Below are 25,112 nucleotides of genomic sequence, written 5' to 3'. Positions count from 1 at the left end.
ATAATTTATGTTCAATAAAGGTAATCTCTACATATATATCCGGCGCCATGAAAGAAAAGAGGTATTATAGGTACTGTGTAACAAAAAAATAATCGAAGTTATATACAAGTTGAATACAACTGTATTTCACGAACATCAATAGAACCCCGGCTTGGGGGCGGCGAAATGCGGGTTGGTGACGGAGTTCTTGTTGAGGAACCGGGCGACGTGCGCCACCACGATGCGATCGCCGCCCACAGCACGCCAGAACGCGTTCGCCTCTCCGCGGATTTGTGCGCTTTGCCCGCATTCCTGCAAAAAATAATGTATATGCAGTCCGCCATTTTGTAACCGACGCCATCTTGTAGCGGATTTCATTTTGTAGCGCACGCCATCTTGTTGTGAACGCCATCTTTGACTTATAGTATCTATGATATACTGAATACATACTGATTTCAATGTTAGAAGTCAAGGTTGTTAGATTTCAATATGGGACTTGGTTTTGGTTTACTACTTTGAACTACGAGTATTTAGAAGTAAGACACAAAAACTAAAGGTTTGGTAGTAAATCAAAACGGTACATACTGAAGGTATATCCCCTTCAACTGCTACCTGTAATATACATTGAAAATTTATCGTGAGGATGCGACTATATTCTTAAAGGTTATAAGTATCTATAGAGAAACAATCATAACGTAGGTATATGCATAGAAAAATCAGTTTTAATTAAAAAAAAAGCAAAATTAATACTTACTAATTGCGATATACTGGTTTTTCCAATGAAATTATCAAGAACAGAACGGAAAGTGCCGATTTCTTTCCTCTCCTGCAACAATCAATTTTTAATTGTTATTTCTTGATTTGTATTTTTAAAGGCACCATGGTCTGCAGTTATTCACGATCGTTGACAAGACAAGCATATTTTTTCCTCATTCTTTATTTTATAAAAACGTGTGCCAGTTGCTTAAGCGCAGGTTCAAAGTCAAGGGAAGGGCTTATAAAATTAGGATTTTCTAAGGGATAAAGACGCGATTGGTATGTATGTATGTATGTTTGCACGAAACAACTTCCAGTAGTACCTACATTGAGTCCACGCAACACTTCTATCAAAGTCCCCGAAGGCATGTCGGAGTCGTCCGCATTGTCATCGCTCTGTGGTTCCTTAGATATAAATTCGCAAGTCTGAAACGAGCAGTAGGTATTAAAACGTTTGAACCCAGGTGAAAAAAAGAAAAAGGAAATTAATACAAAATGGGCATTTTATTATAGAAGTAAGTATAAAAAGTACCTACACAAGTTGATGTAGTTGACAAACCATATATAATATAATACATAGTTTCGTTGGCTATAAAATAGGAGTGCCATGTGGCACTTTCAAATATAACCACTACTCCATATCTTTCCCATGGATGTCGTATAAGGCGACTAAGGCATATGCTTATAAACTTGTAATTCCTCATGTAGGCGTTGATGGGCAAGCACCCTCTCACTATTTCAATTTAAATACCATCATAAAGCCATTCAGTCTTTTCAAGACTGTTGGCTCTGCCTACCCCGCAAGGCATATGTATGTATATATATGTATGTATGTGGCAAGACTGTAGCTTACTAGGTACCTACTTATATGATAGGTTTTGCAGGTTGTCAGTATGAATGGTATGGTGGAAGGCGAATGTAAATTTACCTTCATCAAATCGAGGACGTTCTGGTGAACGGTCAGGTCAAGAGCATTACTATGAAAAGATTCCGAAGAGAGTTGTAGTCTCTGCCTAGGTACTTCTGCGGGAAAGCAGTATGACCTTACCTATGTACGAGTATGTACCTACTAGGTACTAAGGCTAACCTTTCCAATATCTTGTTCGGCTATATCAGTCATCAATTTATCGAAGGTTTCTTGATAGAGAAGGGACATCCAGGGCTGAGTGAAGAACTCGTAAAAATCCTCAATCAGTCCCAACTACCATAGCAAAAAGAAAATGTTACATCAGTAGGATTTGGAAAAGTCAAAACTAAGAAACAGAGACAAAAATAAAAGTAAAATTATAACAGGCAACACTATGTACAAGCACAATGAGGAACCCTCCCGTGCGCTACCGCGACGATTTGTAAGTTATATTTTGTTATTATGTTTAAGGTTTTATTGTTATAATTTGTTTATTGTAGTGTACGTAAATCTATAGCTAAAACACGAATGCAAACTAAGTTTAACTGTGTCAAGTTTTCATTTTATCACTGAAAAGAACCCAGCCGGCCACATCTTGAAAATTTGATAAAAGCCTTTAAATAGTACCACGCCACCTGTTTCTAATGGATGTCATAAAAGGCGACTAAGGGAATAGGAGCACATTCATCAAGTGCAAGTTTCCATGCTGGTCTGGAGTAAAGAAAAAAACTTGCTACGATTGTAGGTACTTAAGTCAATTGAAAAAAAGGCTGATTGATTCTTCCTTGTCACTAACTGAATCTCCATTCCTTATTATGATATATACCTATCATTCAGCTGAACGTGGCCTTTCAGTCTTCAAGACTAGCTACCTCATACATAATAAAGATGAGATTAGAATTTATGTTAAACAGATTAATTAGTTGTAAATGAGATAACTGGACTATGTTGTTCTTAAGTTATATAGAACGCAACGAAGATGTAAAAAAATCTGGATGTTACATTGAATCGAGCCAAAAGCTTGTTGAACAGAGCCTCGTGTTTCCCATAGAGTTGCGACAGGATCTCCGTGGAGAAATACTTCCTCGCCAGGCAGGTGACAGCATCCACGCAATGCAAAACGTTCACTTGCACGCGGAAGTAGTTATTTCGTTTGTCTGTCAACAGGGTGTGGCCCTGGGAATAAAATAATATGTAGTTAGTACAATACAAAATACATATATAACGTATATAACGTAAGTACAATATAAAATACAAAATGGCGGCGGTCTGCGTTAGTGCTCTATTCGCTGACAAAAGGCCTAAGGCGACAGATTGGATAGTTATCCCTACTAAAATTAAAAATGCGAAAGTAACTCTGTCTGTTACCCTTTCACGCCTTAACCACCAAAACCGATTTTGACTTACTACGTTTGTAAAATGAACACCTCAATATTCTCAGTCTGAAAATACTCACGACTAGTAGGTAATGTTACCTGATGAGGAAGTGACAGCTGCACTTCCATGGGTATTTCTGGCCCTGGTTTCCTCAGCTTCACGTAGTACATCGGCCCGGGCACGGTGGCCGCCACCATCAACGGCGATTCGAATTTCAACACTGGTTGCCATCTGTCAAACATGTCAATTAATTTTTTTGTAGGTACCTACATTCATTCATCTGTCACTCTTAGAATAGGGGGCGAGTAATACTGAACTGGACAAAAAGGATTTTTAAAGGGAGTTAAGAAAAGCCTCAAGTGTTGCATGATAAAATAAATATAATTTTACGACACAAATAACAGAGATTGAGTCAACGTCGAAGTAAGACTTGTGTTACGAGATACTTATTCGACGATACCGTATGTTATGTATCTAATAAATTCTTATTAGATTAACATCCAAGACAAGCAGAAAAAGTTATTTTTCTCGTCATGCCCTGACCGGGATTCGAACCAGAGACCTACTGTCTCTTAGACAATCGTATTACAGCTGCGTTAATTTATTTTTAATTAATAAAAATTACATACTTTCTCTGTACTCCGATTACGAGTTTGACAGCGGAGGCACTAGTTTGAGACGTTCTAAACCTGTAATCAAGTGAGTTATTTTTGACGAACTGATATTTAAAAATTAATACAAGTAGTGGCACAAGGACTACTCATGTCGAGTAAGAAATAGGTAGGTATACCTCATAAACTTGGGAATAACATATTATATATTATGGAAGTGAACTCAAAGCCATATAACCTATGTCATTCCACTGAGCTTGACCTAAGTCTTTCCGACACAATTGGTTCTGTTTACCCCCTTAGTGATAAAGCAGTGATTTACATATGTAAGTATGCAAAGAATTATTAAATGTACCCGAGAACACTTGAGCTGCATGGGTGCAATGTGTCAGTCGGATCCGGGCGGGGGTCGGCCATTACGAACGGATCCACTTTTCTTAGAAATTGTCTTGCGAGCTGAAAAAAGAGAAGGAAAAAAAAACAACTCTTTATATCTAAAATGATTGTTCTGCAGTGTAGTTTGTTCCGCTGCTTATTGCGCGCATTTGCGCTATGAAACAGTACGAACTTTAATTAGAAATTGGTTGTGAATTGATTTTAAATTTTTGTTTTTTGTTTCCCGTTGGAATTTTCATAAAAATTAGCGTATGTTTGACTTTGATTTGACGGCCTCTAAGACGCAACGGTAATACGCTTGTCTTCGACAACTTAGGTCCCGGGTTAAAATCCCAGCCAGGGCATGATGACAATAGAACTTATTCTGATTGGCCTGGGTCTTGGATGATAATCTATAAAAGTATTTATTATAAAATATAGTATCGTTGAGTTAGTATCTCCTAACACAAGTCTCGAACTTACTTTGAGGCTAATTCAATCTGTGTAAATTGTCCCGTATATATTTATTTTATTTGATGAGAAAAAAGTGTGGTTGTGATTTCAATCAACTGGTTAAATCCACGCAAAAAGACACCAATTAGTGGCTTAATTACGAAAAAGAGGTATCAAGAAGAATCAGAAGAAACAAACCGCTTCCCCGACGTCCTCTGAAGAATAATAGCGGTGATTCATCCTCTTAGCGTACAATTTTCTAGAATAGCGGACGCAAGTCCCCGCCGCGTAGATGTGAGGGTCGTTGGTTTCGAATTGGGGACTCACCACGACGCCGCCGTCGTAAACTAACCCACTCTCGTTTATAGCTGAAAACAAGGTTTAGTTGTTGATATATTTTCGGTAAAGTTTTGTCTTTGAATTAGTGTCCACGAATTTGAAACCGGCGCTCAGTTCATTCTTTCTCTCTTGTTTTAAAGATGATATCATAATTGTTTTCAAAGTTAATTACAGGTGAACTGCGTCTTAAATCTTGATCGAATAATAAAATAAATACCTATGAAGATTGGGGCCACATCCAGCTAAGCAAAGCTTGACTGAGTCTACATGGATATACTAGGAGATACAGATTTTATAGAGAGTGACACGCTTAGGAATATGACACAAATGGCCGGCTATGCAGTCTGAAGCCAATCAAAGAAACACACAAGTAAACTATAGTTAAGAAATCAGTAAACTTACCTTTGAAAGCGTACAGATCAATTGCTTTCAATCCGTAGTAGAATAAAGCGAAGCAAGGCAGGAAGATTGCATGCAGCGGGGCCATCAGGTCGACGGAGATGATATTGTTGTGGTGCACATTCCAGCCGTGGAGGGTGCAGCGACGAAGCTCGCGGATTCCCAACTTTTTGATGCTCGCCTGAACTCTTCCGTCCACCTACAGGATACGCTTTATTCTTGGCTCTTAATCTATACTAATATTATAAAGTTGAAGGGTTTTTTTTTTGTTTGATCGCTCTAATCTCTGGAACTACTGATTCGAATTGGAAAATTCTTTTTGTGTTGAATAGTCCTTTTATCGAGGAAGGCTTTAGGCTATATAACATCACGCTGCAACTTTTAGGAGCGATGAAATAATGGAAAATGTGAAAAAAAAACGGGGAAAATTATTCATCCTCGAGGGCTTTAATGATGCCCAAAATAACTATTTCACGCGGACGAAGTCGCGGGCACAGCTAGTTTAATTATATATCTGTTGGAGGGACAAACCTCTTTAGAGTTTAAGAGTTTTTTTTTCTTCTAATTCATCTTTGAATTGATTCTATTTATTTGATAGATTTTGTTTTATTTTTCATGTCATGTCTTTGCTACTCATCTTATATGTAACTTAAAATAAAATATCTTTTTTTTTACCGATTGCTCCGTTATTTAAATTAAACCACTACTCTGCTAAATTAGTATATCTCTAATCCAAACCTAGAGGTATACTAATAATATCTCTATAGTATTTGCGTGTTCCAAATTGTAACTTCCATTGCTATGCTTCGGGAACCGGGGTCCGATTTTCGACATTTCTCTTACCACTTTACTGGCCTACAGTGTCTTCATTTTGAAGACCATTGATACTTGGTTTCATCTACGTGAATCTCTTAAAAATGGCGCAAGTTATACTTTTCTAGTTCAGAAAGATAATTAAATGGCTTCTCTTACTAAGTATAAAAGGCACAATACATAGATAATTTGTAGGAAGTCAAGAAAGGATACGGTTTTGAAACCATAAAGCGAGAGTAGCTCATCTCCAGCAATTCGGCTCATAAGACCATCCCAACTAAATACGAAAGTAAGTTTATTAGTTTGTTTCCTTCTTCTTGAAGCTTTTTCTCTTCTTTCTTTGCTTCAAGCGTTATTTAGGGGACCCATCTTCTTGAATTTTTGCGTATATATTATTAAGAGTCTGGAGAAGGACAAACTATTAATCCCGGCTAAAACTAAAAATCCCGCGGGATTAGCGAAAAACTTATACACCTGCGGATAAAATCTAAGTTGTTTAAATAATGTCGATTGAAAATTGGATTCCTTCCCACGTCCAGTGCAGAACTATTCTCAAATAAAAAGACTTATTTATTATCCCAATATAATATGTACACACGATTTCATCATTGAAGCAGTTGACCCGCATAGCGTTGCTGTCCTCGGGCGGGAACGGCTCCACGAACGTGATCATGCTGGCCTGAATACCGAGCTCCAGGAGAGCGGCCATGCACGAGTACACTTCTATACAGTCTCCGTACACTATCACATGGTTGTCTTCGCTGAGGCAGCGCGGTGTGTCTTCTGGGAATGTAGAGAAAATTTAATTGAATGATATCCTTTCAAGGAATTCTAGTGGTCAATGATGAATTCATAATTATGCAGGTAGCTACAAAATTAAATCAACTGGAATATCAATCTCATGTTTATATCTCTTGCGGGATAGGCAGAGTCAACAGTCTTGAAAATACTGAACATTCACCTGTTTGGCTTAAGGTTGGAATTGAGATTAAAACCGTGACAGTTTGCTAGCCCATCGCCTACAAAAGGAATCACAAATTTGTAAGCATATCCCATAGTCGCCTTTTACGATATATATATGGAAGATATATAGTGGTTCTATTCTGAAGCGCCGGAAACCAAACAGCACAGAATTCAGATTTATTCAGTTGATATAAAATTTTGTTGCTAAGTTATTATCAGTTATTATAATCATCTTGACAGTAGTAAAGTTCTTGTTTCTGAATACAGAGTTCCAAGATCACTTCAGATTACGATGAAAAATTTTGATGAATCTATCTTAGTACAGGCTACTTCAATACCCATGCGTATACCGTACAGAGCTATGCGCTATAGCTATGCTATGCTATATAATGCTATTTAAATACTATATCTAATATATTAAACTCACTCGCTTCAGATATCATCTTAACGAGCTTCCTCAGGTTGAAATTGGCTTCGAACAGTGAATTGACCAGGAACAGATTGTCCGGCATGTCGGGGGGAGGTGGCACTCGCTCTGGTTGGTACTTTGGATTATCCATCAGCATACGCTCGCACGGTCTCCCTTTTCTGGGGAAGAGTACGATTTCACTGATTAATAGAGATTTTCGTCATGTAATAGCTTGCAACGGCAACCACACGGTTGCCGGCGTTTCGATAAAATAGGACCACTCTATCTTTTATCTGTGGATGTAGTAAAAGGCAACTAAGGGAGTGACTAATAAACATGGGATTCTACTTGTGAGCGATGGGCTAGCAACCTGTCACTATTTGAAGAGAGATTGTTGGCTCTGTCTAGCCCGCAAGGGATATAGACGTGATTATATGTATTATAAAGTTCTCTGTCAGACACGATGGTTGACTGGTAGATAATGCTTCTAGCATTAAGTCCGCCAATTCTGCTTTACATTTGCAAATTCCGTGTTCTCAGGGGTTACCAGTTGTAGGAAGATAGTTCTTTACAAAGTTAGTTATTCCTACAGATGATAGAAGGAGAAAAGAGGAGAGAAATAATCAGTTTTAACATAAAATTAAGAATATTTTCCATATTAATATTTCCTCTTAAGTCTGTAGGAATTACTGACTTTGTAACTATAAGTACTTCCTACAGGAACAATAATATACTAACTCGATTTCTTTCACCAGTTCAAGAGATTCGCTCAAATAGTCTGGATGCTGGAACTGCTGGCCGCATGTAAGCACTAAGTCGTCGTAGTACTTGACCCCGCCGCCTTTCAGATGAATGCATTTCTTTTGTCTGAATGTAACAAAAAGAAATATTTATTAAGAAACAACAGCAGTTAGTGAAAATGCTTTCAAATTTTCATAACATAGTATGAACTAACGCCAGAATCGTTTAAGTACTGAATGACTTTAATGACCACCGTCTTTGGAAGTCAACAGTTTGAAAAGCAATTGGTAGATCGAAAAGCTATGATGACAGATCATTGCCGTGCCGTGTGGTTCCCGGCACATACATACATATCATCTACGTCCCTTGCGGGGTAGATAAAGCCAACAGTCTTGAAAAGAGTGAAAGGCCACGTTCAGCTGTTTGGCTTTATAATAGAATTGAGATTCAAATAGTGACAGGTTGCTAGCCCATCGCCGGGAACGTGCCGTGTGGTTCCTGGCACCAATAAAAAAAGACAATAATTGGAAGAGAGGCAACGGAAGTCCGCAAAGAATGCCGTGTGTTGCTAAAAACATTTCGGATGAGAATAAGCTGAAAAAGACACAGATTGATGCAATGCACCTGGCAAAGGGTCAGGTTAAAAGTACCCGAAACCGCCGAGCTTGCATGAAGAGAATTATGAATGTGGATGAACAGAAGAAAGTATGCAGAGATCTTGGCAAGTGGGAAGATGTAGTCTCTACGTACCCCTCCGGGATAAAGGCGTGATTTCATGTAGGTATGTAATTATGTGTAGTGTATGTATGTATATGAATTATACAAATACACTGTCTCGTGTGACTTGTGTAATGTCACTACGTCATTATCACGAGAGCCGCCGGCGAGAGTGGACGTAGTGGGACAGTTGCACAGGTGCATTGTCGAGCCAGTGAGGAGTGAAGGAGGAGAGGTTTCTACAGTATGTACCTGTCAATATTAACCATGACAGCGGTCATGACGTCCACGTAGAAGTAGAACGGCACGGTCTTGAGGTACCGGTCGGTGTACCGTCCCAACTTGGGCACGCAGGTGTCCGCCGCCTTGAGGCACTCGGCGACCGTGGGTAGACCGTGCTCCGTCACCAGGGTCACGTTGGTGAAGGTCAGGTATGGTGCTGTGGAACTGGCGGGTAACAAATGTGTTAACATACATACGTACATATAATCAGGTCCAAATCCCTTGAAAAGACTGTTAAGCCACGTTCAGCTGTTTGGCTTAATGATAGACTTGTGATTCAAATGGTGACAGGTTGTTAGCCCATCGCTTAAAAGAAGAATTCTAAGTAAATAAGCCTATCCTTTAGTCGCCTCTTACGATATCCATGGGAACACATGCTTTTTCTTTAATAGCTAAAACCAGGTTTAAAAATAATTGGTTCGAGCGGATTGACGAAAATCGAACCAAAATCAGTAAATTATAATGTAAGGATGAATGGTGATGTGTTAGTCATGAGATGATGGGATTGTGATAATCAATGTGCGATGATGAGATATTAAATAGGATTCATCACCCCATGATAAGTGTTTCCAGGAAAGCCAGTCCCGTCCGACTGGCTCCCACCACTACGATGCTGTTGTTGACAAACACTTTTGGTACCGAGGTCAGCGGCCGTTCCAGGACCCATAACGCGAAGGGGACAGCCCTGGGAATTAATGTAAACTAGAAAGAATAAATACTTTTATTATTTATTCTTTCTAGTTTACATTAATTGGTTGAAAGGGAAATTGTGAATAACGCAGGAGCAGACCTTTGTATTCGCAGTCAGGACATTACTTCTTCAAAACTTTGTTTTTAACTCAATATTTGAGTGGTTTTGGAGTCAATTCACATGATGGTTAACAAGATGCAAAATAATAATAGCCCTAATTTTCTTTCGTGGAATCTTTCAATTAAAAAGACCTTTGGCTTTATATCCCCGAAGGCAAAAAGTAAGTCGTCGAACTGGATCTTTGCCAAACGACGATAGTCGTAGAATAGAATTGACTGTCAGACTGATTAGAAAATTCTGGAAGAATTAATAATGAAATACTAACAAATCCTGTGTCAACTTATCCAAGTCCTTATTCCCTGTGATATTGGGCACCGTGCGTCGAGGGTGCACTGGGGTCATGTGTGTCGCCATGGAAGTCAGATTGCGGCTCGGGCCCTGTAAGTGGTATTAATAAGCTGACACTTATTCCCAAGTTAGCCTGCAAGTGGTATTAATAAGCTGACACTTATTCCCAAGTTAGCCTGCAAGTGGTATTAATAAGCTGACACTTATTCTCAAGTTAGCCTGCAAGTGGTATTAATAAGCTGACACTTATTCTCAAGTTAGCCTGCAAGTGATATTAATAAGCTGACACTATATTCTGACATCAATAGGAAAGATATAAAGTAGTCCCATTCCTAAAGTGCTGGGAATCACGTGGTGTCGCACGCTGCCAAATGATATGCAGTCGTTATCCCGCCGCCGAGATGATTTCTGCTAGTTTAACTTACCACCTAGACGAACGTATCTTGATCAAATTAAGGGCGTCCTGGTAAAGGGTCAGGTCATAAGTACCCGAAACCGCCGAGCTTGCATGAAGAGAGTTATGAATGTGGATGAAGCGAAGGAAATATGCAGAGATCGTGGCAAGTGGAAAGAGGTAGTCTCTGCCTACCCCTCCGGGAAAGAGGCGTGATTTTATGTATGTATGTATGTATGTATGTATGTAACTTACCACATCACCCCTGGCGAAGAGTCGGCACAACCAGAAGAGTGTAGTGTACGGCGATTGCCGCAAGATGTCGCGCATAAACCAGCGGCCGTGGGGCTCGAACGCTGGGGACAGCACACCAGCCACCACCTGCAAATTAAACCATACATGGTCACGTCTATATCCCTTGCGGGGTAGACAGGGCCAACAGGCTTGAAAAGACCGAAAGGCCACGCTCAGCTATTTGGCTCAATGATAGAATTGAGATTCAAATAGTGACAGGTTGCTAGCCCATCGCCTAAAAAAGAATACCAAGTTTGTAAGCCTATCCCTTAGTTGCCTTTTACGCCATCCATGGGAATGAGATGGAGTGGTCCTATTCTTTTTTGTATTGGTGCCAGGAACCACACGGCATAAATTAATCCACCGTCATACAATATAGGGTTCTTTTTCATGTCGATGAGCTAGCACCATTTAAAACTCAATTCCATCGAAAAGCAATACAGATATACTCTGTTTACTTAGTAACGAATAAAGACTTGATTTTACATACGTATGTATCATATCGCCTTTCTATTCTTCAGTTTGCTCCCACCCTAAGGTTGACTGGAAGAGATTGCCTTAACGATAAGTCCACCTTCGTACCTCATAACCTGTGTTATGATGAGCGAAAAATGATGTATGTATGTTTCTCCGCGATTTTCTCTCGTTTCGCTGAACCGATTTTGATGCGGTTTGCAGGAAACTGTTTGTTACATTATGGAGAAAGTTTTGAAAACTTAATCAACTTCATAAAATGAAGATATCAATTGGAGGCGGTTTTCTTTTTAAAATAAATTTCCAATTAAAATAAGTACATAAATAAAAACCACGCCTCCTCCTCCGGACTTAGTTAGGCAGAGGCTTCATATTTCATTTTTAATTACGTTAGTTGAAATTTAAAGGATTTCATTATATTGATAGTACATACAGTGGCATCAGTTCCTGCTCGACGTGGTTCCGCTTCTAAATCGTACTGCATACGAACAGCGGCCCCGTCTGTTATAGGTCTAAAATACAGTCAAATTGTATTATTGTGTGCCGTGTGGTTCCCGGCACCAATACAAAAAAGAACTAAAATCCATAGGAAAGGACCACTATGGAGTGGTCCTTTCCTATGGATATGGCTCTTTCCTATGGATGTCGTAAAAGGCGACTAAGGGATAGGCTTACAAACTTGGGATTCTATTTTAGGCGATGGGCTAGCAACCTGTCACTATTCGAATCTCCATTCTATCATTAAGCCAAATAGGTAGCTGAACGTGGCCATTCATTCTTTTCAAGACTGTTGGCTCTGTCTACCCCGCAAGAGATATAGACGTGACCATATGTATGTATGTATGTAAATTGTATTACTTTAAAATCACAAAATTCACTGGCATGACATTTTGAAGATGGGGTTGAGTAAGAGGAATTTGATAGTAAGGTACGGTAAAGCCTTGGATTACGCTATTTAGTATCGTGGTCAGAGGCGGACCATGGGCTTCTAACTTGGAAGGTGAGAGGGAAAAAAGAAGTAGAAGAAGAGGAAGGAATCAGAAGTGCGTTTTTCTTGGCTGCGACCACACTAAGGACGTATTTATACCAAGATCCAATATGGGTTAGGTTCACGCGATAATGTTGTAGATGTCAGTTATAGAAGTATTTACGAGTATATAAAGCAACTTATTCTATCGTACCCAATAACAATGACTCCGATTGGTTGCTTCTCACTCAGCAGCATAAATGATGACAGGATCTTAGAGTCGAGGGTGGACTCAAACAGGTCCAGCAGGGCCTGGGGCCTCGGCGCGTGTTCCAGGATATCGCTCAATCTCTCCAGGTCATGGGCTTCACCTGGACGAACCGCTATGGTGCTGAAAGATTATTTAAACATTTATGGCGTAAAGAAATGGGTGTACTCGAATAGGTACACCATACTTAGAAGTCTTGGCGCGTGCTCTGGGAGTCCTCCAAGACTCTGTTTCCGTTTGCTTGTGGAGGTGTCAAATGTCTTATAAGCAAATGCCTCCTAATAAATGTCACTGAACTGTTAACGACCGACAAAGATTAAAAAAAAGAAAAAAAAAAAAAATGAACTGGTTGACGAAGAGATTCATTTTATTTGTTTTAAATATTCGTTCGCCGTTAAGTGTCTTACCCTCTGACAGAGTTGACGTGCGCCACGTACAAGGTCTCGTTGATAAATCTGAGCCTGTTCCCGTAAGGTGTCACCAACTGAGGACACGTTTTTATTTATGTATAATTTAGTTGGAAAATATATATTTTTCATATGTGCTGTATGTGTATCTTCCTTCCTCCTGATTTTAGTCCCGGTTGTATTTTCACCTCTTTGGAGAGGAGCCTGGGGTATGCCTTTGACTATGGAATCTGGATTGGATGAGTCAGGTTTTTACAAGAAGCGATTCCCATCTGACCTCCGCAACCTTTGCAGGTAAACCTAATACAAATTGGATCCATGGTTACACATCTAGTTGCCTAAATGTGCAGGTTTCCTCACGATGTTTTCCCTCACCGTAAGAGCATCTTTTAGTATTCAAACAAATGTACATAACTTGTAACATAATGTGCTGTATGTGTATTTCATTTAAAAGATAAATCCGGTATTAATGCCGTTATAATTGTTCTTCTGTTACACAAGAAATTTTGTTTTAGTAAAAACCTCTAAATTAATATGACTAAATAAATTTTCAAAATTTACAAGCACAAAGATATTCAAAGCCTAATTAGACGCTAGAATAGCTTAAGATTGTCCGGTGTTGAGAGGAATGGCAAGGAAGATCATTTCCAAGTGAATGAAATGGTTTAGGGGAAGCAAAAGAGGAAAGACAAATGATTATCTTCATCCGCATTCCTGACAGAGAGGAGATTGTGGCTATACTAGAGGTATATTTACCGTAAAGTGATCGAGTAGGGGAAAAGATGGATGATTGGACGGCAGGCAGAGTATGCAGTAGTCCCTGTTGGGAAACAGCTCGTACGCAGCTTCTAATATGTCGAACCCGTATCTGAAAATAAAAGGATATTGGAACCCAAGGAAGACAGACTGCTTCTAAACTAATTCCCAATCTATATTGTATAGGTAAAAAAAAATGATTTGTTTTCTAAATCATCTTTTCAATTTGACGTTTAGATTTCTTATATGGCCCATGTGCACTAACAGAGGTTTATTCTCGGGAAGATAAATCAACGGGATAAGTAAAACAAATATATATATAGTATATATATATTTATCTGAAAAATGCATTTTTCACATTGGCCTAACCAGCAATAAACTTTGAGATCTTCAAACACTCAATTTACCCTTAAAAGTAGACTAACTAATTGAAATAGACTAGATGTAAAGACAAACCTCTCATCATAATCGGGATGGATAGCAAAAAGCTCCAGAAGAAATGCGTTGGGAGCCCCGGCGTAGCGGTTAGGCTCGTGAGGTTTGCTGGTAGAATTGCTGGAGAAACTTGGCGCTGAGGCTGGAAACATAGGTTCTTTTTACATATTTCTATATGTGTATATATATGTATAGATATTATATTATTCATTTTTTCCGATATCGGGTCAGGTCAAAAGTACCCGAAACCGCCGAGCTTGCATTAAGAGAGTTATGAATGTGGATGAAGCAAAGGAAATATGAAGAGATCGTGGCAAGTGGAAATAGGTAGTCTCTGCCTACCCCTCCGGGAAAGAGGCGTGATTTTATGTATGTATTATTTCCGATGATCTTAAGAAAAACACCGTGAGGAAATCCGCACATTCAGGCTCCAAGATTCAATTATCGAGATCCAAGGTTCCCTTTTTTTTATTTTTGGTAATTTCTATCTCAGGGCGTTTGTATTTTGCAACGTTCTAACTCCTATATCTATATTATAACGTCTATATAAACAAACGTTAAGGAGTATGATGGGTGTGAAATTGAGTGACAGGATAAGGAACAGCGTGATAAGGGAATGTTGTGATGTGAAAGAAGATGTAGTTACAGGAATAGAAAAGGGTATGTTAAGATGGTTCGGTCATGTGGAGAGGATGAATGAAAGCAGGTTGACTAAGCAGATATACAAGGAGAGTGTGGAGGGAAAGGTCGGAGTGGGAAGACCTAGACGAACGTATCTTGATCAAATTAAGGACGTCCTGGTAAAGGGTCAGGTCAAAAGTACCCGAAACCGCCGAGCTTGTATGAAGAGAGTTATGAATGTGGACGAAGCGAAAGAAGTATGCAGAGATCGTGGCAAGTGGAAAGAGGTAGTCTCTGCCTACCCCTCCGGGAAAGAGGCGTGATTTTATGTATGTATGTATGTATATAGACAAACAAATAATTTACTATTTACTCGGTAAATACTTACGATTCCTCTTTTTATTATTTTTAGCAGCTTTTTCTTCGTCCTCTTTCTTTATCTTGCTCGTCTCCTCTATTTGCTTTGTAATACTATCAGCCAGTCTAAAAATAGCACTTTCGTTAATTCTATTTCGATTATTTTCAACAGCCAAACTCTTATTACTAGCGTAGGGAATTGATGTTGCAGACAACTTCTTTGTGCCATTAGTGGTACCATTAAATTTCTAAAACGATTTGGCACCAACCTGATTTGTAAATGGCTGTAGTATTGATGGAATACTAAATATGTATGTGAATTATATATATAAGTATATATATATAAATATAATTCACATATATTTATATATATACTAATATATACATATATACCTTTATATATATATACACATATATTGGGGAAATGGAAAAATACCGAGGAAAACTTATATAGTCTTTCCACTGAATATGTGACTGTAAACCAATGATTCCTGCTTCCACCTCGTAGACTAAGGTGTCCTGCCCAAGCAGAGCACAAAGCCAAGAAAATTATATGTATATACTTTCTTCACAATGGATATGAATGCGCTTGACCTCACTCTGCCTGGTGGAAAACAAGATAGCCTTTGGTGCGCGCAAGCTCAAATAGTGCTTATTCACTCTTGCCTTGAAAAAATACAAACTAGCTTTTACCCGCTTTCGACTTTTACATGCGCGAATTTAGCGCCACCTACGAAAGTAACAGGGAGTTCGCAAATCTCGGAAACTTAAAGATTTAACGGGATGAGAAGTACCTTATGTCCTTCTCCAGACTCTCTTCTCCAGAATTTATGCACATAATTTTAAGAAGACTGGTTCAGTAGATAACGCATGAACAGGTAAAAAATAAACAGACAACTAGCACATTGCCTAAAAGGAGAATCAAAGAGCTTCCAAGCCACGAGGAACATGATTATATTTCGACATTTGTTTGCGCCAATTAGATATCTGTGCGCAATTTCCATAGTAAAAAAAAAAGAAAAATCTTCCCGCCTTTTTTTGACATTTACCGAATATCTTTTTATCGAGTCCAGAGTTTTATTTCGTTAAAAATTATTAATCAGAACTAGTTGTCCTCATAAACATTAGTACCAACCCTTCAATGTTCTTATAGCCAAGAACTTCGGGCACCCTCAGCAGAGCGTGGTCAATATTGACAATATCGAACTCCAACTCCTCATCCTCGTCTTCCAGAAGGTGGAGGATCTCCAGCTGGCTGCCGGCGTACGTGGGCGTGGTTCGGTGGCCGGCAATCAGGTTCAAGTCTGCACTGTCAGGCATGTTGTCGTCTTCCGGTATCCATGTTACCTTTCGTCGTAGTCCAAATATTAAAGGATGTACAAAAATATAATCAAGCCTTTATCCCTTATAGGTTAGACAAAGCCTTTCATTCAAAGTTCAACAGTATCTGAAAAGGCTATATTTTCTTGCAGCTGTATGACTAAATGATGGAACTGAGATTCAAAAAGTGATAGGTTACTAACCCATCACCTAAAAAGAAGTATCCCAAGTTACATATACATATATATATGATCACGTCCTGCGGGATAGACAGAGCCAATAGTCTTGGAAAGACTGATCGTTCAGCTGTATTGTTGGTGAGTTTTATCAAATTTGTCAAACATCAATATTTGCAATAAACTCAACTCACTCTGGCTTTTAAAAAATCCTTCATTTTTAGACTTGAATCAAATTTGTGGACTGAAGATATATCCGGGGTCATCGTCATGCTTGGGGACATACTGAAAATATCAAAACAAGATAAGATCGAGTAATTAAAGTTTCAAAGTTAAATTTTCAAAATTAAAAATTCTTTAATGTCAAAAGGTTGGCGACGGGTACACTCTAATGCATATTTATGGAAAGTTATGTGTTGTTAGCATAATGAATAAAAAAAAAAATACGTATTATGACATATATCCTTTGCGGGGTAGTCAGAGCCAACAGTCTTGAAAAGACTGTAAGGCCACGTCCCGCTGTATGACCCAATGATTGAATCGAGATTCAAGTTGTGACAAGTGGCTAGCCCGTCGCCTACAAGAAGAATTCAAAGTTTATAAGCTCTTCTCTTAGTCGGCTTATACGACATCTCTGGGAAATATATATGGAGTGGTCCTATTCTAAAGTATCGGAAACCAAACGGCACAAAAATAGAGGAAATAAAGAAAGTAAAGTAAGAAAAAGAGACGAAGACGATAAATACAGAAGAAAATGACGTAAATTATGATAAAGAATATCATCACTACATAGTATAAAACAAAGTCGCTATTTTAGTCTGTTTATCTGTATGCTTAAATCTTTAAAATTACGCAACGGATTTTGATGCGGTTTTTTGTAACAGGTAGAGTGATTCAAGAGGAAGGTTTTTATGTATAATAACATTTATAATTTTGCACCCGTGCGAAGCCGGGGCGGGTCGCTAGTATTGAATAAAAGAGTAAATAAAATAATGAAAAAACGCGAAAGTCCTGATGAATTTCAAATGTTAAATCACCTGACGCACTCATCCGTTTCTGGATTGGACTTGACGTAGGTATGCGTTTCCATGTAACGAAGACCACCAAACGGAGACAGCTCGAAGTTCTCCTCCAGAGCCTCGTAATTTATCTGAGTGTTGATGCACATCACGCCCACGGCCACCTCTTTGTGCTGATGAGAAATATATTGTTTCGTAACACAAAGTTGTTTGCCTAACCTTAATTATTGTACGTCTATTATAGACAGGCCACAGTGACACCTTACATGTTTATCATTTTTATATCTTTTATACCTGTGTACCACAATAAATATTTTTGAATTTGAATTTGCCGTGTGGTTCCCGGCACCAATAGAAAAAAGAATAGGATCACTCCATCTCTTTCCCCGTTATGTCGTAAAAGGCGACTAAGGGATAGACTTACTTAGATTCTTCTTTTAGGCCACAGGCTAGCAACCTGTAACTATTTGAATCTCAATTCTATCATTAAGTCAAACAGCTGAAATTGGCCTATCAGTCTTTTTTAGATTGTAGGCTCTGTCTACCCCGCAAGCGATATAGACGTAATTATATGTATGTTTGTAACAAAGTTGTTTGTGCTCCTGTATCTATTAAAATATTGACTAGTGAGATAAGTTTATTTACAGTGGGCCCCTTAGGAATGTATACAACTATCGAATTGAAGATGTGTCGGAGGTGATATCAGATTTGGTTACAACATGTTTGAAAAAAAAAAATAACTTATGAGATTATTAGGAAATCAGTCACAAAATTAAGGTTTAATGTTCATGCTGAAAAGATCTCTCTTCTTTAAAGCAATATACATACATAAAATCACGCCTTTTTCCCTGAGGGGTAGGAAGAGCTTTTAAGCAATGTGACTGTTAATAAAGGGTTAAAATATTGAAGTTCTTCTGTGTACTTTTATTGGTTTTCTTAAAGTCATCTGTAGAGAAATATTCCCCTTTCTTTATACAAACAAAAGGGGTACAAGTTTCATTGCAAGTGACTATACCTCGCAAACCAGCAATACTCTTTCAGACTCTGGATGCCTAGATATGAGTTCGCTGATATAGAACTCTCCATAGATCTCTCTCAGGCGAGGCGACTGGTGCTCGATTATAGGCACTATGTCGTCATTGTCTTCTTCGCTGTTATCATGAAGAAAAAGTTTTAATGAATAAAGAGGCCGTGCCGTGTGGTTCCCGGCACCAATACAAAAAAAATAGGACCACTCCATCTCTTCCCCATGGATGTCGTAAAAGGCGACTAAGGGATAGGCTTACAAACTTGGGATTCTTTTTTTAGGCGATGGACTAGCAACCTGTCACTATTTGAATCTCAATTCTAACATTAAGCCAAATAGCTGAACGTGGCCATTCAGTCTTTTCAAGACTGTTGGCTCTGTCTACCCCGCAAGGGATATCGACGTGACCATATGTATGTATGTATGTAAGAGGCACGCTTTTGTTGCCGAGTGAAGACCAAAGATAGCTTTAATTTCGCGGATACCGCTGTTCGTATTCCTTTGTCATTAGAAGTTCTCTCTCTCTTCGCGTCTATTCCGTATTACTGAGGGTCGTCACACACCCGCAGAATCACTTTCTCTCCAATGATTTCCCTGTATTTGTTGTGGTCTTTCCCATCGGGGCTTTTGTGAAAGTTGGTGTCCAAGGAAGATTGGACCTGGGCCGACTCCGGTCCACCTCGAAGGACCGCGGTCTTTTGGTCATTTGCCGACAAGTCTTTGATGAGGACAACTAGTCCTGATTTATAATTTTTGACGAAATAAAACTCTGGACTCGATAAAAAGATGTGTATTCGGAAAAACGTTCAAAAAAGGCGGGAAGATTTTTTGCGCACTTGCGCACAGATAAGTAATTGGCGCAAATAGTCTTTTTTAAGATTTTCACTTTAAATTTTCTGTTAAAGGTACAAATTTGCCTCTTAAAAACTGTCATTGAAAAAGAACACCTTGAAGGAAAAGGCATGACGATATTGACAGCTTTTTCAGAGGATTTACTATAAGCATCTTTGCAGAATCTATGCGCTATCAGTTGAGACTTTAGCAGTGAAGGAGACAAAAACAAAAATACTTTTATATCATTTAAATCCTACTAATCATATAAATGCGAAAGTTTGGATGTTTGTTACTCTTTCACGCAAAAACTACTGAACCGATTACGATGAAATTTGGTATGTAGGTAGCTGAAGACCCAGAACAACATATAGGCTACTTTTCATCCCGGAGTTCCCGCGGGCTTGATAGGGTTTCCATGCGGACGACGTCGCGGGCGGCCTCTAGTTTAGTAATAGTTCTTTAAGGGATACTAACACAGCTCGTCTAACCCTCAACCTAGGGCTGACTTCGACCCTGTCGGCTATGCAGAGACCTGGGAGCTGGTCCCCGGGAACGCCGCGCTCCATCGCCTGCACCCGTCTGAACGCACCTTCAGACCTTGATTGTCCAGGGATTAACACTAAAAATATATAGAAAGGAGTCAAGGGTAGTCAAAGAGAGTGTGCCGTGTGGTTCCCGGCACCAATTAAAAAAAGAATAGGACCACTCCATCTCGTTTCCATGGATGTCGTAAAAGGCGACTAAGGGATAGGCTTATAAACTTGGGATTCTTCTTTTGGGCGATGGGCTAGCAACCCGTCACTATTTGAATCTCAATTCTATCATTAAGCCAAACAGCTGAACGTGGCCTATCAGTCTTTTCAAGACTGTTGGCTCTGTCTACCCCGTAAGGGATAAAGACGTGATCATATGTATGTATGTATGTCAAGAGTACCCAAAACCGACAAGATTGAATGAAGACAGTAATGAATGTGGATGATGCCAAAGACACGGACGCGGACACCAGCTAGACATTCAATCATACATAAAATCAAGTCTCTGCCAACCTCTCCGGGATAGAGGCATGATTTTATGTATGATTGAATGTCTAGCTGGTGTCCGCGACTTCATCGCATCGATAAAATGGAAAATAGCTGACCTTTTACAGGTTAGATCTATTTAGATATAGATATCCTCATATAATTTTTTTAGCATAATCCATCAAGAATTGTCATTGGTTATAATTTTAATCTTAATCATAATCATTTATTCCTTGAATATGGTTACAATAGGTCTAAATTATTCAGGTACAGTTTCTGTTAACACATATTCTACCTTTGAAGGCGTCGGTATATTATATTTATTATATGTATAGACAGATAGTATAATCTGATGTAACTACTCATCCCTAAAAAACAGCTACTCTAAAACAACAAACAAACGCATACGTACACGGACAAGTAATCAAAGTTTTGATCATAGCTATGTACTGAACGTAAGGGTCGTGCATGAAGACAGACTTCAGAATGTTGTCGACCACGTCGCGGCCGTATGCTGGGTTGTAGCACAACAGGTGGATCCATAGAGTGTTCCTTGAGTTAAGCTCGATGGATCTGTCAAAATACAATGCAGATTTCTCTCTCATACATACATACATACATACATACAGGTGGATCCATAGTGTGTTCCTTGAGTTAAGCTCGATGGATCTGTCAAAATACAATGCAGATTTCTCTCTCATACATACATACATACATACATACAGGTGGATCCATAGTGTGTTCCTTGAGTTAAGCTCGATGGATCTGTGAATACAATGCAGATTTCTCTCTCATACATACATACATACATACATACAGGTGGATCCATAGTGTGTTCCTTGAGTTAAGCTCGATGGATCTGTCAAAATACAATACAGATTTCTCTCTCATACATACATACATACATACATACATACAGGTGGATCCATAGTGTGTTCCTTGAGTTAAGCTCGATGGATCTGTCAAAATACAATGCAGATTTCTCTCTCATACATACATACATACATACATACAGGTGGATCCATAGTGTGTTCCTTGAGTTAAGCTCGATGGATCTGTCAAAATACAATGCAGATTTCTCTCTCATACATACATACATACATACATACAGGTGGATCCATAGTGTGTTCCTTGAGTTAAGCTCGATGGATCTGTCAAAATACAATGCAGATTTCTCTCTCATACATACATACATACATACATACAGGTGGATCCATAGTGTGTTCCTTGAGTTAAGCTCGATGGATCTGTCAAAATACAATGCAGATTTCTCTCTCATACATACATACATACATACATACAGGTGGATCCATAGTGTGTTCCTTGAGTTAAGCTCGATGGATCTGTCAAAATACAATGCAGATTTCTCTCTCATACATACATACATACATACATACAGGTGGATCCATAGTGTGTTCCTTGAGTTAAGCTCGATGGATCTGTCAAAATACAATGCAGATTTCTCTCTCATACATACATACATACATACATACAGGTGGATCCATAGTGTGTTCCTTGAGTTAAGCTCGATGGATCTGTCAAAATACAATGCAGATTTCTCTCTCATACATACATACATACATACATACAGGTGGATCCATAGTGTGTTCCTTGAGTTAAGCTCGATGGATCTGTCAAAATACAATGCAGATTTCTCTCTCATACATACATACATACATACATACAGGTGGATCCATAGTGTGTTCCTTGAGTTAAGCTCGATGGATCTGTCAAAATACAATGCAGATTTCTCTCTCATACATACATACATACATACATACAGGTGGATCCATAGTGTGTTCCTTGAGTTAAGCTCGATGGATCTGTCAAAATACAATACAGATTTCTCTCTCATACATACATACATACATACATACATACAGGTGGATCCATAGTGTGTTCCTTGAGTTAAGCTCGATGGATCTGTCAAAATACAATGCAGATTTCTCTCTCATACATACATACATACATACATACAGGTGGATCCATAGTGTGTTCCTTGAGTTAAGCTCGATGGATCTGTCAAAATACAATGCAGATTTCTCTCTCATACATACATACATACATACATACAGGTGGATCCATAGTGTGTTCCTTGAGTTAAGCTCGATGGATCTGTCAAAAATCCAATACAGATTTCTCTCTCATACATACATACATACATATGATCACGTCTTTATCCCTTACGGGGTAGACAGAGCCAACAGTCTTCAAAAGACTGATAGGCCACGTTCAGCTGTTTTGGCTTAATGATAGAATTGAGATTCAAATAGTGAACGGGTTGCTAGCCCATCGCCTAAAAGAAGAATCCAAAGTTTATAAGCCTATCCCTTAGTCGCCTTTTACGACCTCTATGGGAACGAGATGGAGTGGTCCTATTCTTTTTTTTTATTGGTGCCGGGAACCACACGGCACTGCCGGGAACCACACGGCACATTTCTCTCTCAAAGTAACATTATAAGGCTTAGGTACTTGGTATACCCCTTTCAGGCGATGGACTAGCAATCGCTATTCGAATCTCAATTCCATCATTGAGGCATATTGAACGTAGCCTTCCAGTCAGTCGTATTGGGATTCTTGGCTCTGTCTACCCCGTAAGGAATAAAGACATGATCGATTTTAATTATTCTCTTACCCGTACCTAAACTCGGTATTTAGCATGATTCAAGCAACGACACTCCCGTTGCGCCACATAGGTCAATATAGGTAAATAGCAATATGTATATCTGCTCTCTATTTTGTGCCGTGTGGTTCCCGGCACCAATAGAAAAATGAATAGGACCACTACATCTCTCCCCCATGGATGTTGTAAAAGATCTCAATTCTATCGTTATGCCAAACAGCTGAACTTGGCCTATCACTCCTGACGAAGTGAAATTACTCAATTTAAAACGCATCTTCGTCCCAAATCTCTTAAAAATAGAGAGCAAACATACATATTATCACGTCTATATCCCTTGCAGGGTAGACAGAGCCAACAGTCTTGAAAATACTGATAGGCCACGTACAGTTTGGCTTACAGATAGAATTGAGATTTACATAAAGTTACAGGTTGCTAGCCCGTCGCCTAAATGAAGAATCCCAAGTTTTTAAGTCTATCCCTTAGTCGTCTTTTACGATATCCATGTGAAAGAGATGGAGTGGTCCTACTCTTTTTTCTATTGGTTCCGGCAACCACACGGCATTTTCAATTTTTTTTAAATAGATGAGTAATAATTACTTGTATTTACTCCAGATGTATCCTTCCCAAGCGCTGGGATGGACCGAGGGTATCAGTGGGTAGTCCTTGACTGCCATGAAGCCGACAATAGAATCGTGGATGTCCAACTGACATATTGATAACACACAGTTGTCTCTGAAAATAGTGTTAGTACCAGGGGCATGATCTACAAAAATTTTTTTTAATCATCATCTTCGTGTTAGTTTTGGTTTCGAATAGGAGCCCCGGGTCCGCGAAAGATGACTGTTTTTCTGAAGTAAAAAAAAATAATTAAATAAAAATATCTTTATTCACGAAGTGGGTGACCTACCCACTTCGTGAATAAAGATATTCATGGGTGTTATTCATCAATAGATAATAATAAATAGGGTGGTGTGTTGTTATTGTTTGTCTACATTTCACGCTTTATCAACTTAACTAATTTAATAAAATTTTCATTGTGTAGGGGTTATTAATTTCATCTTGTAATAAAACTCCTTCCGTATGATTTATAATAACGACGAAATATACGCAAGCTACTCTGTTTAAAGCTAAAAAAGGCATGTAAACTTGGGTTCTTGTGGTAGACGATGGCAACCTGTCACTATTTCAATCTGAAGTCCATGATTAAGCCATACACCTGAACGTGGAATTTCAGTCTTTTCAAGGCAGTTGACATATACGTTGTTGTATTAAGTTGTACGTTGTTTAAGTCTAAGTTTCAAAAAATGCTTTGCTGCACAAAAAGGTACCAAAATCCTTACAAAAGATAGATGATGTCAGAAGCGGTTGTGACGCGGAAGGTCTTGGACATGCTGTCATTGACGAGCGCCATGATGGCCTGGGCGTCATCCGCGTTGGCAAACCGGAGCCGCGCCATGGCCGGGGGGTGATAGAAACGACCCGCCATTTTGTTTAACACAAACAGATAGATCTTAAAACCAGTGATCCTTTCTCTCTTATTTGTACCGAGTCTAGTAACGTATTTGTAATATCAATGTTGTTATTTCATCTCAAGAATTAATCCGTTTTATTTTTCAGTCACACCGTTTATATTCCAAGATCTAAACTCACTCTTTGGTTATGGCGTCAACATTGACAAGTATAATTTCTAGCGAGGCAGTAGGTGAGGTTATCTCAAGACATTGTCAGACCATGAAGGTATCATTTCTTTCATAAGATGTAGAAATGCATTGACTTTATACTCGAGCAGATCATAGGTGAGAGGTAGGTGGCCCATTTAAATTGAGTTTTGTTCTTTATAGAGTAATACCTAATGGGACTTTATAATATTATGTTGGAATGAGAACTTAACAGCTTGTAAG

General features: G+C 38.9%; 1 protein-coding gene across 1 annotated transcript; it reads right to left on the bottom strand.

Annotated features, from left to right (window-relative positions):
- Nucleotides 1-135: 135 nt before the first annotated feature.
- On the bottom strand, nucleotides 136-24,697 carry LOC106140546 (cilia- and flagella-associated protein 61-like). The gene is made up of 30 exons (XM_060948331.1): nucleotides 24,552-24,697; nucleotides 23,809-23,943; nucleotides 21,001-21,161; nucleotides 20,044-20,188; nucleotides 18,724-18,859; nucleotides 17,727-17,881; nucleotides 16,884-16,974; nucleotides 16,329-16,540; nucleotides 15,225-15,319; nucleotides 14,237-14,357; nucleotides 13,781-13,892; nucleotides 13,025-13,101; nucleotides 12,564-12,740; nucleotides 11,816-11,894; nucleotides 10,870-10,995; nucleotides 10,198-10,310; nucleotides 9,675-9,806; nucleotides 9,092-9,286; nucleotides 8,120-8,248; nucleotides 7,400-7,560; nucleotides 6,608-6,792; nucleotides 5,200-5,395; nucleotides 4,657-4,826; nucleotides 3,986-4,086; nucleotides 3,118-3,250; nucleotides 2,645-2,818; nucleotides 1,823-1,936; nucleotides 1,063-1,161; nucleotides 734-805; nucleotides 136-291 (listed from the first exon to the last, which is right to left on the bottom strand). Exons 1-30 carry the CDS (start codon nucleotides 24,695-24,697, stop codon nucleotides 136-138), a joined length of 4,098 nt encoding a protein of 1,365 aa, XP_060804314.1.
- Between the last annotated feature and the right edge of the window lie 415 nt (nucleotides 24,698-25,112).

Source organism: Amyelois transitella, chromosome 15 (genome assembly GCF_032362555.1).
Source record: "Amyelois transitella isolate CPQ chromosome 15, ilAmyTran1.1, whole genome shotgun sequence".
Taxonomy (NCBI): Eukaryota; Metazoa; Arthropoda; class Insecta; order Lepidoptera; family Pyralidae; genus Amyelois; species Amyelois transitella.
The sequence above is the reverse complement of the archived record's forward strand: the minus strand, read 5'-3'. Positions and strand labels throughout refer to the sequence as shown.

Coding starts and splice junctions, on each gene's coding strand:
- LOC106140546 (XM_060948331.1), bottom strand. CDS start 24,697: ATGGCGGGTCGTTTCTATCACCCCCCGGCCATGGCGCGGCTCCGGTTT. Junction 10,996..11,815: donor GAGCAGGAACTGATGCCACT/GTATGTACTATC, acceptor TTTAATTTGCAG/GTGGTGGCTGGTGTGCTGTC. Junction 7,561..8,119: donor GAACTGGTGAAAGAAATCGA/GTTAGTATATTA, acceptor ACTCTTCCCCAG/AAAAGGGAGACCGTGCGAGC.